This window comes from Pan troglodytes, chromosome 13, assembly GCF_028858775.2.
Source record: "Pan troglodytes isolate AG18354 chromosome 13, NHGRI_mPanTro3-v2.0_pri, whole genome shotgun sequence".
NCBI lineage: Eukaryota > Metazoa > Chordata > Mammalia > Primates > Hominidae > Pan > Pan troglodytes.
Window position 1 is genome coordinate 75,063,872 of NC_072411.2, and position 13,314 is coordinate 75,077,185.

Sequence of the window (13,314 nt, forward strand, 5' to 3'; positions counted from 1 at the left end):
AATATCACATAGCTAAATGGTGGCAGCTAGAGGACTTGAACCCAGATCCTCCCACTCTTGGGTGAACCAGTACATATTTTTCAATCAGTTAAGACTTTCCTATTTGGTACCTACCATGCATCTGACTGTGCTCCTACGTGCCATTAAAAAATGGTCATAAAATATAATGTCCAGCATTGCAACTCTTTGGAAAGAAAAACTCAGTTATAAATGCATGCAAGCAAGAGACCAAAGAGTTAATCAGAAAAGAAATAATTTTCACATAAAGCGATCTTTCTTCCTTTCTTTATTGTGAGCTGAGAGAGGATTGTAGCAATACAGGTTGAGCAATTTTCTTTTTTATGAATCTTGTGCTCAATTTATGAAAGCCATTTTACAACCCATTTACATGCAGTAAACCTTTGCTTTAAAGTTCTGTCATTTACCTTGATCATGATTATTTATAGTCCTTTTAGACAAGGCTCTTTACTGGTTTAGCTCTCAAGCACAGCACTGTCACAAGCCAGTTTTCTACGTCTTTCAAGGCAAGGTAGGAAGCTAAGACAGGGCCAGTCTTGTAGCTCGCTGTGAGGAATGGGGGCGTTGGGTAATGGGAAGAACACTAGTTGGCATCAGGAGTCTTACATTCGCAACCTCTGCACTCTCACTCTGTAATCCTGGCCATTTATGCTTCTTTAGTTTCAGTTTGTTCACTTTTAGAAATGGAGCGACACTTTCATCACAAGGCTATAAAGTGGAGTTGAACTGAAGTACTTTGTGTGCAAGTTATATTGTAAATTGTGAAGAGTAAGTTGTTTTATGAACTAATTATCTATAATATGAACTATAAATCATTGAAAAAGGAATGGTGTGTCTAACCTAAAATATTTCTTGATTACCTGTGATGTTGTGCCTCCTGTAGTGCATACAAGAATGGACCAGGGACCTTTACTCTTGGCACATAGGAGACCCTCAATCAGTACTTGTTGCATTAATGAATAAATACAGTTTCTGGGTGAAAGTCAGTATCCTAGGCATAGTGTAGAATACAGGACAAATGACCATCATCCCAAGCCTCAAGGTGCTTACAATTAAGATGGTAGCCATAAATGTGCAAAGAGCCAGTAAGGTCAGTCATGGTTCTACACAAGAGAAGAAGGTGTGGTGTAAAAAGTGTGTCTGAGGCCCTCACCAGAGAATTGGTACAGCAGGAGCCTTTCCTCTTCCTACCTCTGGGTAAGTTTATCTACCTCCAGCCTCTCTTGCCCACCCATGCACTCTTTGTATCAGCCATGGATGGTCCCAGCAGGACTAGATGCCCACTTGGAAGGGTTTTACTGAAATGCATGTAACAAAGGGGATTACAGAGATTCGGGAAGAATTTTGGAAACCAACAACGGGTGGAAACGCACCCAGAGAGAAGCAATGGCAAGAAACATTACCACCCAGAGTAGCAAAGGGCAAGGCAGATCCTGGCAGAGAATGACAGCTAGAGCTAGATACAAGAATCCTTGTCCACACCAAGTCCAGGAGGAGTCTGTGAAAGTCTAATCCCTTGGGCAACTATCAGGCCAGAGTCAGCAGGAGTAAACAAGGAATTGCATGCATTCGGCACAGACACTTTCTGTGGGGTTTTTCATGAGGGCCTAGGGGAGGAATTCTATCCATCTAAAAGCCTGCCTTTCTGAAGCTGGGATCTGTCACTCTTTACCTTTGAAAGTAGCATGTGAAATGAGTGTGAAATGGCTCGATTTCTTCCTTGACTCCTCGGCACCTACCACGCACAGCCTTCACAAGGTACAGAACAGGAGAAAATGGATTATGCCCTCAACAATAAGAGGCGAGTCATCCGCCTGGTTCTACAGTGGGCTGCCATGTATGGAGACCTCCTGCAAGAGGATGACGTGTCTATGGCCTTCCTGGAGGTAGGCAGGGGTCATCTCTTCCAAGAATACACTGTTGTCCTGCAATACAGGGACCTACTTATAGGCTCAGCAGCTTCCCTGGAGAGACTGTAATTGCAAATGCTAGACTTTGTGAACACATTCATTCGTCAGAAAGGAACTACAGAAAAAGTAAGGAAAAAATTTACCCATTATTCTGCCATTCTGACTCCATAATGGGTAGCATTTTCATCTAGTCTCTTTTTCTTTGTATGTTTTATCTTGTAGTCACGTAGCACCCATCATTCTGCAGGCTTTTTCCATTTATTTGATATAAGGATTTTTCTGTCAGTACAGTCCTTATAATAAAAATTTATTTACATCTCCTGAAGTAATCAAAAAAATTTCTAATGACCATTGAGTAGCCATGTCACAGATATGTTTATGTGTTCCCTTATTGTTGAGTGTTCACATCACTTCCAGTTTTCACCTTCCTAGAATAATAGTACGGTAAAAAGTCTTGTGCAAGTGATTCTGTCCTTGATTACCTTCCTAGAAATGGGATTACTAGATCAAATGGTAGATATTTTTGAGTGGAGTGGAGCAGATCATTTATTTAGGAATTGCTAGAACCGGAAATGGTAGGCTGTGAAAGTGGTTCATAAACACTGTTGAAAGCTGCACTTCCCCGTTCCTTCCCGTAGCTCTAGCCCCAAATTACAGCACTGATCCTGACATTTAAGCTCAATTAGTCGCTCTCCCCTCCAAAATTTGGATGAAGACCTGACTTCTGTTCAGGCAAAAGGCAATGTTACTTCCGTTTCAAACTTTTTCAGTCTGTGTTCTAAAATTATAAATTATCCAAAAGAAACATACACCATCTCTCCTTTCTATTCATATCATTTCACAGCCAGAGGGGCGAGGCAGTGAGGAAAGATGGACCGAGAGCATCCCTCCAAGCTGAGGAATGAAGTATTTTGAAAATGCGAGGAATGGCGGTAGCTTGGGGTCATACATTGACTCATGGCCTCTACCCACTGAGTACAGGACCATTTTGTAGATGAACTAAAGTGGTGGTGAAGCTGGCACTGCCATGGTTCTCACCTTCTGCTGCAGAGCAGGCACACCTACAGCTGCAGGGTCAGGACAGTTCCCAGAAGGGCATCAGAGAGTCCTGAGTTGGTGGCACAAACTCAGCATAAATTCGCTACAGTGCTGAAGACCATGCTGCATCTTACCACCAACCATGACCCAGAATGAGTGACACCTAGTAAATAAACAATACGTACCAAAATAATGTGAAAACGAACATTAAAATTCCCCTGAGAAAAATGAACTAAAAAAAGCACTCTTTTGTGGACTCCAAAATGACCCATTTCAAAACATTGGCTTTCATATAAATATCATATAAACAGTTCACCTGCAATTTACTTTGAATTGAATTTTTATTGTTGTAAAATAGATATCTAATATAAATTTTCCCATTGTAACCATTTTTAGGTGTATAGTTCAGTGGCATTCATTTCATTTCTGATATCCGTGCAGTCATTGATTGCCACTATCTATTTCCAAAATTTTTTCTCATGGCCAATTTTGAACTTAGACATAGTGTAACATTTTCTTCTTTGTTCTTCCTCCAGTCCATGAAGCCATGGTCTGGAGATGCTGGTGAAGCAGATGACATAGGGACACATCTTTATTGCTCTTGACAGAATCATGTGCCTTTTGCAGTTCTTGTTAAAAGCCTGTGACTTTTGCCAATTACAGGAGTTTTATGTATCTGTATCAGATGATGCCCGGATGATTGCTGCCCTCAAGGAGCAACTGCCAGAGTTGGAGAAGATTGTCAAGCAAATGTAAGGAAGGGCTTGACTTTGGGGGTGTGCTTTCATCAAGTAAATCTCAAAAAGTCCTTTGCCCACAAGAAAGGTTAAAGCTGGTCTTTCCATAGCCATGCCCCGCTTGATTTGATTTAAGCAGACTGGGCTGAGGGCATAGGTGGTACAGTAAGGCCAGAGGAACAGAAGGACTGAGATTCTGTTCATTCTGTGCTAGAGGGCTGCCAAAAGATAGCCTGGGAAAGAAAAGATCCTCCTGGGTGGAGTCCAACTCAATAAACCTGGGTCCCTTAGGTTCAAGGCAGTGAATCTGGCAATAAAATGGCCAGCGGCATTTAAAGAAAGTTTGAGGGCAATTACTTATATGGAAAATTCACTAACTGCTGCCAAAGCTGTTGGTGGTGAATATTTGTGTCCTCTCAATGAACCAGAAGGTTTTCACATGCTATTACTTGAACTATAGATTAAATGCAGTATCAGAGAGTGAGTGTGCTGCTAGATAGACTTTGAAAGCTAGAAATCCTGGCTTTGAACATCGGTTCTGCCAGGAATCTGCCTGTGACAAGAGCTGATATCTTTGCTGTCTACCCTTCTGCTTTGATCTATTACTATTAAAATGAGGAAGCTCATATTGTCTCCTGAAAGGATTCTGTGATTGTGATTTCATTTTCTAACATAAGATTAGTTATATACAAATAAGGCAATTTAATAGTAGCAATGGTATTAAATAATGTGCTTTCTCTACTTCTCGTAGCTCAGAAGATGCAAAGGCACCGCAAAAGAAGGTAGGTGGCATGAACTTGCATTCTCTGTCTGTGTCCTGTAGAATTACAATTCCCCAGAAATATTATATTGCAGTATACATAAAAGTGATTTCTTTTTTGTAGACGTGAAATATATTGTCTTCATTTCTTGACTCTGCTTGCTTCTCAGATGTGTCTTCTCTGAGATGCTAGCATGCATTGGTCACTGTCCCTTATGGCACTTGCTGTGGTTGTTTTTACAGCACAAGGTTCTTTTGCAACAGTTCAATACGGGCGATGAGAGAGCCCAGAAGCGCCAGCCTATCCGCGGCTCTGATGAAGGTGAGAACCCTCTTCCAACTAACTTGTAGTTGTATAGATTATTTAGTCAGGATAATGGTAAGCATCACCTTGGACCCACAGAATAGCTTCTTTTGAAGATGCCCTGTTGCCCTCCAGATGGTTTGCTTGGAGGTGCCCTTTGGTGGCCCGATTATTTATGTCCTTAAACTCTTGTGCCTGAAGCTGAGATGCCTGTCTACCTTTCCCTGATTTGGCCTCTCCCTGCTTAACCCCTTTCCTTGGAGGAAATGAAGATGATCTCAGGGCCTGGTTGTCAGGATTGCCCACCCCTGGGAAAAGCTGGTGGGAAGGTAGCTGGCGCCTAGTGGGTGCCAAGGAGACAATGGATCACCAGCATCCTGCCCAGGGACAATGCTCTGGCCCTGAGCCCAGCCCTGAGCAGGGAGGCTTTACATCAGGAAGATCAAGATTTTGGCTTTTGTTTGGTTAAGATTCTCCAAAGAATCACAACCAAAAATAGTCGCAATAATAATGATAAAAATTTCATTTAAAGCTATAAATAAATCTTGTCATTTAGGACTGCCTCTAAACCCAGGAATTATAATATAATAATGGGAATTGCTCCCAGGATTTTTGTGTTCAGAGTTGAGCCTCTGGGTGCCATATCCAGATCTGCTGATCTAAGTCTGCTGAGCTAAATAGCATCCGAGCTTACATGGCCTGGCCCCAAAGCACACAAGCCACTGAAGCAAGTGAGCAGGAGTGTCAGCACGTGCTCATGGCCCAGGCGGAAGCCCTCCTGTGTGCAGAGAGGTGAATGGTGTCTCCCCACTGCCACACAGGGTAGCAGTGATCTGTGAATTGCCTACAGTATAGCACTTCAGACCCTGAACATCAGCCTGAAGATACTCTCAATTTTTTCCCATGACCTCTTTGTGGGGTTTTCACCAATATCTCTTGTTCTTTTAATTGGACTTGGCAACCATATGTGCACCTATTCTTAGACCAATGCTAAGGTAAGCAGTTTAGAAGGGGCAGGAATAGGGGTAAATGAGTATGAATAAATACAGTAATAAAAATGGCAAAATGATGCAAATTGGAGAGGATGCCTAAACATTTTTCATAACTATAGTTTTATTGAAAACTCTTAAGACTGATTTACTACCTTGTTACTGCCTTTGGATAGTTCTGTTTAAGGTCTATTGCATGGACCACACCTACACAACCATTCGGGTGCCAGTGGCCACCTCGGTGAAGGAAGTCATCAGTGCAGTTGCCGACAAGCTGGGCTCCGGGGAGGGCCTGATCATAGTCAAGATGAGTTCCGGAGGAGGTAACAGCCTTAATTCATATTTTAGGCTCTGCAAAATGGGACATTCCATCCAAGCAGAAACTATGTAAGGAGTTAGCGTGGTCATGTGAGGCTCACCCAGAGGATGAACTGGTGCTTATGTATGCTTCCACTAATAGCAGAAACAGTATGGGTAGAGGTGGGTTGGGTTTTTAATGTCCCCTATCTTGTAGGTACCCACTCTAAATCAGAAAGGTGACTGGAACTGAGGACTGTCGTGTAGATGTTGGCCTGGAGTTCTTTCAATTCAAACTCTATTCAAAAAAGTTTTAGGCCTTGGAGCCCTGAAAAATATGGGCCCCAAGAGGAAATCTAGCTGGACAAGCTCAAGGCCATGGGTTTCTACAAGTCCAAAGTTGGAAGTGGTCAGAAGCTAGTTCTTTGAAGCTGATGATGGTTTTTCTCCTTACTCAGTAGAGAGGCTAGGAGCCTGGCTCAAATGAAATGAGGAATATTTTTCCTCCACGGGATTACAGTTCCTTTCACTGTCCTTGATTACATGGTGCATTTTTGAAATGTCATTTATTCGTTCATCACATATTTACTGGCCACAGTGTGGCTATGAAGGAAAGAATGAGTTAGACACAGCTCACGTCCCCAGGTTGTTCCCAGGCCAGGGAGGAGGTAGACGGTAAGTTAAAACAATTACAGTTCATGCTGGCAAGAGTTTTAGGAATGACCACATATCGTAGTGAGAGACTAGAGGAAGCAACAGTGAGGTTCATTTCTGCAGTCATGATTTGACAGCCATTTGGCGGAATCCTTCAGGAACAGGTGAGCCATTTCTGTCATGTTTTAAGGTGAATGATTCCACTGATGGAGGATTTTTAAATGCATGTTGGATGTTAAGATCTCCCTTCCATTTCTGCTCCAGTTGCACAAGGCCCAGGATGTCTGCCCTCCCTGACCCCTTGTCACCTTCCCATAGATATCCCAGGTCTCACCCTCACTTTCTTTCAGTCTTTACCCAAATGTCAGTGTCTCACTGAAGCTCCCTCCTTCATTTGCTTCATTCCCTTTCTAAAATGTTAACTTCTTCCCCTTACACAAGCTTCCTAGACCCCACCCCTGCGATATTTTTTTCTCCTTGCCTTCTCACTCTCTAATCTATTTCTTTTCTTTATTGTTGGCATCTCCCACTATGATGTAATGCTTTTTGGAGTGGGTTTTTTTTTTCTGTATTGTTCCCTTCTGTCTCCCCAGTGCCTGGAGCAGTTTCTGGCATGCAGTAAATACAAAATAAATGTTTATTAAATGAACTAATTTTTTAATTTTTTTGACATGTTCTCATCTGAAGAACTAATTTTTTTAATGTAGGAGGAGGCTTAATCTAGTTAATTCTATTGCCCTGCAAATTAGGGAATAAGTGAAAAAACAATAGTAAATTTTGCATCTAAAATCATGTGAGGTCTCAGAAACCTCCAAAGTTTTTAAAAAGTGATCTTTCTATGTCCAAAGTCCTGGGTGTGATTACCATCTGGAAACATAACTTGTGAGATAAATAGCAAGTGCGGGTTTTATGTGCTCAGTAATTATGGTTGCAGCACAAAACTGGGTGAATTGACCCTCTGGCATCTCTATTCCTTTTTGTGGCCATTTCTGATGGCATCCTGAGTGGCGCAGGGCTGCATGAATGCTGTCTTTTTTATTCCATGGATCCCTTCAGTACTCTATTTTATGCAGTCACTCTGAGTGTTCCGGTAATTCACCAAGCTGGCAATTTGTTGGTGTGATTAGGGCAGTGCAGCAAATCTCAGATGTATTTAATAGGCAATCTCATGCTTTTTATGTTCACAGAAAAGGTGGTGCTCAAACCTAATGATGTTTCAGTATTTACGACGCTCACCATTAATGGACGCCTGTTTGCTTGCCCGCGAGAGCAATTCGATTCACTGGTAGGTGTGGATGGCCTGCTCAGAGCAGCATTGCAATCAGAAAAACTTGTCTGGAGCCTAATTTTGCAGTCACACTGAACCCAGTGGCTAAAAAATCTTGAATGGTACTTAGCTTTTTCTTTTTCTGCAGTCTATTAGGTAAGCCTCGGGTGTTCATTTGAGATGCTCAGGGGTTTTGATTTTCTTTTGTGAAAATTAGCCAAGTAGCACCACTATTAGGGCATAATTCAGCTTTCAGAACTCTTTGTTGTAATTCGCCTCATTGGTATGTCCCCAGTTTAAATATTAAGAATCTGAATACTTACACCAGGATGGAAATAATTTTTCTAAAGCAAGATATCACTATTTATCAGGCTCCTTTGCATTATGGCAAAGCCACCATCTGATCTAAGAGAAATGCTGTTCCCCAAAAGCACTTTCTCTACCTTATGCAGAAAAAGGCAAAGGCCAGACCCTTCCCTAAGTCTCCAGAAACACTTGTTACCCAGCATACAGACAGATCTTTCTGTGAAGAAAGGACTAATAGGACCACACTAATAACTGAGTAGCCTGCTCTCTTTTAAGTAGGTGGTAGCGTCCATTTCTATTTATCCTACCAGAATTTGGTATGTAGGTGAGTAGCTAGTAACATATCTTAGAAAGCCTAGAGGGCCAATTCAGAGGGTAGAGAAACTGGTTTCTTCAGTCTTTGGATACACGGGGTTTCTCCTTTAAGAAATGCACAAGACCGAGCGTGGTGGTGGGCGCCTGTAGTCCCAGCTACTCAGGAGGCTGAGGCAGGAGAATGGCGTGAACCCGGGAGGCGGAGCTTGCAGTGAGCCAAGATGGCGCCACTGCACTCCAGCCTGGGCAACAGAGCGAGACTCCGCCTCAAAAAAAAAGAAAAGAAAATAAAGGCACAAGACAAGAGCTAGAGGTAAACTGCATCCAATTTTAGGGAGAGAGTTTACATAAGGGATGCATGAGTAGGTTTCAAGTTTGATCAGATCAGCTCTTATAGATATCAAGATTCTCTTCCTTGGACTTTTTAGAGGTTGTTTCAGGCTCATCATAATCCTGATTTTTTGTTTTAGAGAGTACCATTTTGTGTGCTCCAGTGAGGATAGGTGGATTTTTACCATATTTTGAATTCACTTGGAGAGGAACTTAGCAAATGTGGCATTAGTTTTCCTGCTAATCCCTCATCCATCACAGCCCATAAGCACGCTCACGTTTCCTCAACCACCAGCCTTATAAGATCTGAGTCTGCCCCCCGCCTTTCCGTATATTTTTTTAGTCATCTACATTCATTGCTTTCTAAATAAATATTTCTCAATACTGAAGGATTGGGGGAAAAAATGTCATAAATGAGTCGTGCTGCCCTCTCCTGGAAAGGAAAGCCATAAAAAGCCAGTTCAGCGCAGCCCCATTAAAGGTGCTATGTGACATGTTACTGCACGGGTGCTGGGGACTCTCTTGCCAGAGGGTTCTTGGCCGCAGTGCCAAATGACATGGCGCAGACACAGGGAGTGCAGACTGTCTTCAGCTCCCTGTGGGGCAGATACTAACTTTCTAAACCTCTGTTTGTTGGCACACAGTCCTGCAGCCTTCCAAGTTCTTAGTCCTTGCTCGTCCTCTGTTTTAAGGCCTCTGTCGTTGGAAGGAATGTCCTCTGCATTGAGTACCCTGGGCATGAACTTCTTCCCTATCAGCGCTCTGCCATTCATTGTGCTGTGAGTGGCCAAACCTTACCTGCCTCACATAACTGTGGACAGTGAGCTCCTTCTCTGGCTTTCTAAAGATTCCCTTTGAGGACAGCCCATCGAGGAGGAGTCGCACAGAGGATGACCCTGCAGTAGAGAATGTTGGCCACACTCTCTGATCCATCCACACACGCTTCTTCAGGGTCTGCTCTGTGCTTGGGGCTGTGCTGGCTTCTGTGCGACACTAAACCAAGTGCCCCAGAGCTTCTGCCCTTACCGCAGTTACGCTAAAGCCAGAGAGATGAGACTAACACAAGCAGCCTGGAATAGAACAAGTCTTAGTGTTCAATGTTAGCCTTAAATTGTGTGGTCTATAATAGAATTAGCAGAGTGCTGGCGAGTTAGCCTAGTGGTTAAGGGTTCAGATTCTGAAACTTTACTCTTCACATTTTATTTAAGTATAAATATCAGTACAGAGCAAATTCCTATAAAACTCCATTGTAGTATATAATGTGATTCTACTTTTTTCCATTCACTGGTTCCTCAGACTTTTATTTAGTACTTACCACATCATCGGAGGCGTTGTAGATGGTTCTGGCTCTAAAATGGTCTTGAAGACAAAACCATCATGGTCCTTGTACCTCAGTGAGCAAACAGTGTAGTGAGGCACCCCCGCATGTGACCAGTGAGAATGCAGTGCAGCAAGGGCCATAGCAGAGCTAGACACAGAGGGTGTGGGCGCACGAGGAAAGGAAGATGCTCCGGGTAGCTTACCTTCGCCATCTCTTTGTCACTGACAATCCACACATCCCTTTTATGTCTTAGTCTCCTCATCTGGAAAATGGGAGGATAACAATGCTACTCTCCCAATTACCCCTCTCCAGCCTTAGCAAAGAAATCATGGCTCAAAAACCGTGGGGAGAAAATTCATGGGAGTTCTGTGTCTGTGTGTAAGCAGCTTTCAGATCTGTCTGTGCAATGCAGGCTCCACATAAGCTCTGCTATGCCTTATCTGTAGGACATTTCCGTAGGGCTATGTACAAGAAAATGGCCCAAGGAGGCGCTTCCTCTGGGGTCCAGGGTGAGCATTTATATTCCCCACTTCTAAGGGAGAAGCACCTTTTGCTGCTCAGATTGCCTCTTCCGTGGCTCATGGAAGGGGTCAACCTGCCCTATGCCGGGAGAGAGACTTGGTGAGCCCTGCCCACTGAAAGAAAAGTTGAGACTCAATAGAGCTTTCCGTTACTCTCAAAAGGGTTGCAGGAGTGATAGACCAGCATCCACGACTAAAAGAACTTTGCATATTTCTTAATATTAGACTCTTCCCTGTGTTGTTAGGTAAACTTATCCCCCTTATGTAAAGTTATAAAGCCTCAAGTAAAAGAAGGAGCAAGGTGTACTGGGTATCTCCAATCCTGAGGAGAGAGCGAACAGCAGGAATAACGTAGGAGGGGCAGCTCCGCAGAGCAGCAGAGGGGCTGTGTTCACAGCAGCTGCAAGAGGGAAGGAAGAATGTGCAGGGCCAGTTTGATCCTCTGAGAGGCAGTCGTAACCCCTAAAATGTATAAGCTTCCCCAACTTTTTTTTACCTAGGACCTACCCTGGTTGAAATCATTCTCCTCATTTGTTTCCATATGCTACTTGCCCATCAGCTTCGGTTCAGTTCCCTAAGATTTAAAACTTTGGAATCACTTTTCTTCCCTGTCCTCTGTCCCCTGTGTAGAGTAAATTGGGAGCAACAGTATTTCGCTCCTACATCCAGGTGTTGTACTGATCACACTTTTCTGTGTATTTGCATTGCTGCAGCACTTCTAGAAAGTGAACTGATTTGGGGGAGGGGACCTCTTTTGTGCCAGGCACTGTATTTACATGATTCACTGAAATCATTCCTATCCAGTTCTCTTAACAAGCCTAGGGATAGGTATCATGACCCCAATTTACCAGAGCTGGAAACAGACACTCAAGAGATTAGTGAATCAATCCAAGTCTACGCAGTTAGAGTAGGGTTTATATTCAGAGTCACTTGCTCTCTAAAGCTGACACTAACCTGGTCTATTATCTAGTCTATTACAAAACACAAACTCCTAATCTGGTACACGAAGATGTGCTACTAACTGTTCACACTGTCCATGGGGACCCCCTGTGCTCTCTGCTCCTGCCAGGCAAGTTTCATGACAGCTTCCCCATCTTCATGCCCTTGTTGCCATCCTTCCACCCCAAGGGACCATCCTGGATGCTCAGGGAAAACCTTGCTATTCTCACCTGCCCAAGCTTGTCTGCTTCGTCTTTTAAAGCCCAGCTTCTTCAAGATCCTGTTCAGACCACACATTCATTCCAAATACCCAATAACTTCCCAAAAATTCATTCATGTTCCCCTCCTGTTTATCTCTGTACCTGGGTGTCACGTGTGTTGTTGCTTCTGTCCCTTTATACCTGCAAATAAGGACCAGCAGCAGATGCTGCCTCTGTGGAGTGCTGTATGGGCCAGACAGGGTTGATTCCCTTCAACTGTAACCTTGCTTGGTCCTCTCTTAGACTGTAAACTTCCAAATGCAAGGACCGTCTACCTGCAGAACATGTAATTTCTCTAGTGCCCAGAATGCAGTGGGAGTTTGTAGAATACAGTGATGATGATGAAAATGATGATGGAACTTGTATAATATTAGGACTTCTGACATGGATAGTATCTAAATATAGTTAGCATCATTTTGTTTTTATTTTTTATTTTATTTTATTTTTTTGGAGATGGAGTCTCATTCTGTCGCCCAGGCTGTGGTGCAGTGGCACGATCTCGGCTCACTGCAACCTCTGCCTCCTGGGTTTAAGCGATTCTCCTGCCTCAGCCTCCCGAGTAGCTAGCACTACAGGTACATGCCACTACGCCCAGCTAATTTTTGTATTTTCAGTAGAGACAGGGTTTCGCCATGTTGGCCAGGCTTGTCTTGAACTACTGACCTCAGGTGATCCACCCGCCTTGGCCTCCCAGAGTGCTGGGATTACAGGCGTGAGCCACTGTGCCAGCCACTTTTGTGACTTTTGGAACTTTGTAATGTGTGTGTTGCCTATTTATATATAAATCTATTGCATTATACATGTGCTTCCTATATATGCATATCATTCATCTCACTAAGTAAAAACACTGTAGATCATTTCTCATAAAATAAAACTGAGATAAGCAAGTCAGATGGAAACTTTAATGAGGGGTCTTCCAGAAAGTAGCAGACGTTGGCTTTCTAATGTCTAGCCCAAAACACCATGACCATGCGAATAACATCCTCAGCTCAACATCTGCCCAAGAATAGAGGAATCAGACATCATGTGTAACCTCAGTTCACAGAGCTTTCCATTCCCTCATGACCCCAGGCAGTGTGTCCCAAGAGATGGAGAGGCAGCAGTGTTACCATGGCCACCGGCAGCAGGAAGTAGCACTGTGGATGAATGTCCCAAACTGCCATGCCATTACCTGCTTTACAGCAGCTTCAGTGAGAAATAGGAGAAAAAAGGTCTCCCAGGACTTCTTCCATTTTTACCAGGGAAAAGAAGAGTTTCCAGGGAACTCCCAGGCCTGAGTGTAAGAGAAGAGAACCTCTGCAGGTCACTCTTCACTGAATCTTATTTGCCGCGGTTCACATTTTTCAGT

The 13,314-nt window shown here is 43.4% G+C and overlaps 1 protein-coding gene across 8 annotated transcripts in view; it reads left to right on the forward strand.

The window, feature by feature from the left end:
- The window catches only part of RAPGEF4 (Rap guanine nucleotide exchange factor 4), a 320,154-nt gene that overhangs the window by 280,303 nt on the left and 26,537 nt on the right, over positions 1-13,314 (forward strand). For all 8 annotated transcript variants that reach the window (XM_009443773.5, XM_009443774.4, XM_016950048.4 and 5 more), the window contains 6 exons: positions 1,754-1,904; positions 3,630-3,718; positions 4,455-4,485; positions 4,707-4,785; positions 5,933-6,079; positions 7,895-7,992. In XM_009443773.5, the coding sequence (XP_009442048.3) occupies positions 1,754-1,904; positions 3,630-3,718; positions 4,455-4,485; positions 4,707-4,785; positions 5,933-6,079; positions 7,895-7,992 (595 nt within the window). The remainder of the gene's footprint in view (positions 1-1,753; positions 1,905-3,629; positions 3,719-4,454; positions 4,486-4,706; positions 4,786-5,932; positions 6,080-7,894; positions 7,993-13,314) is intronic.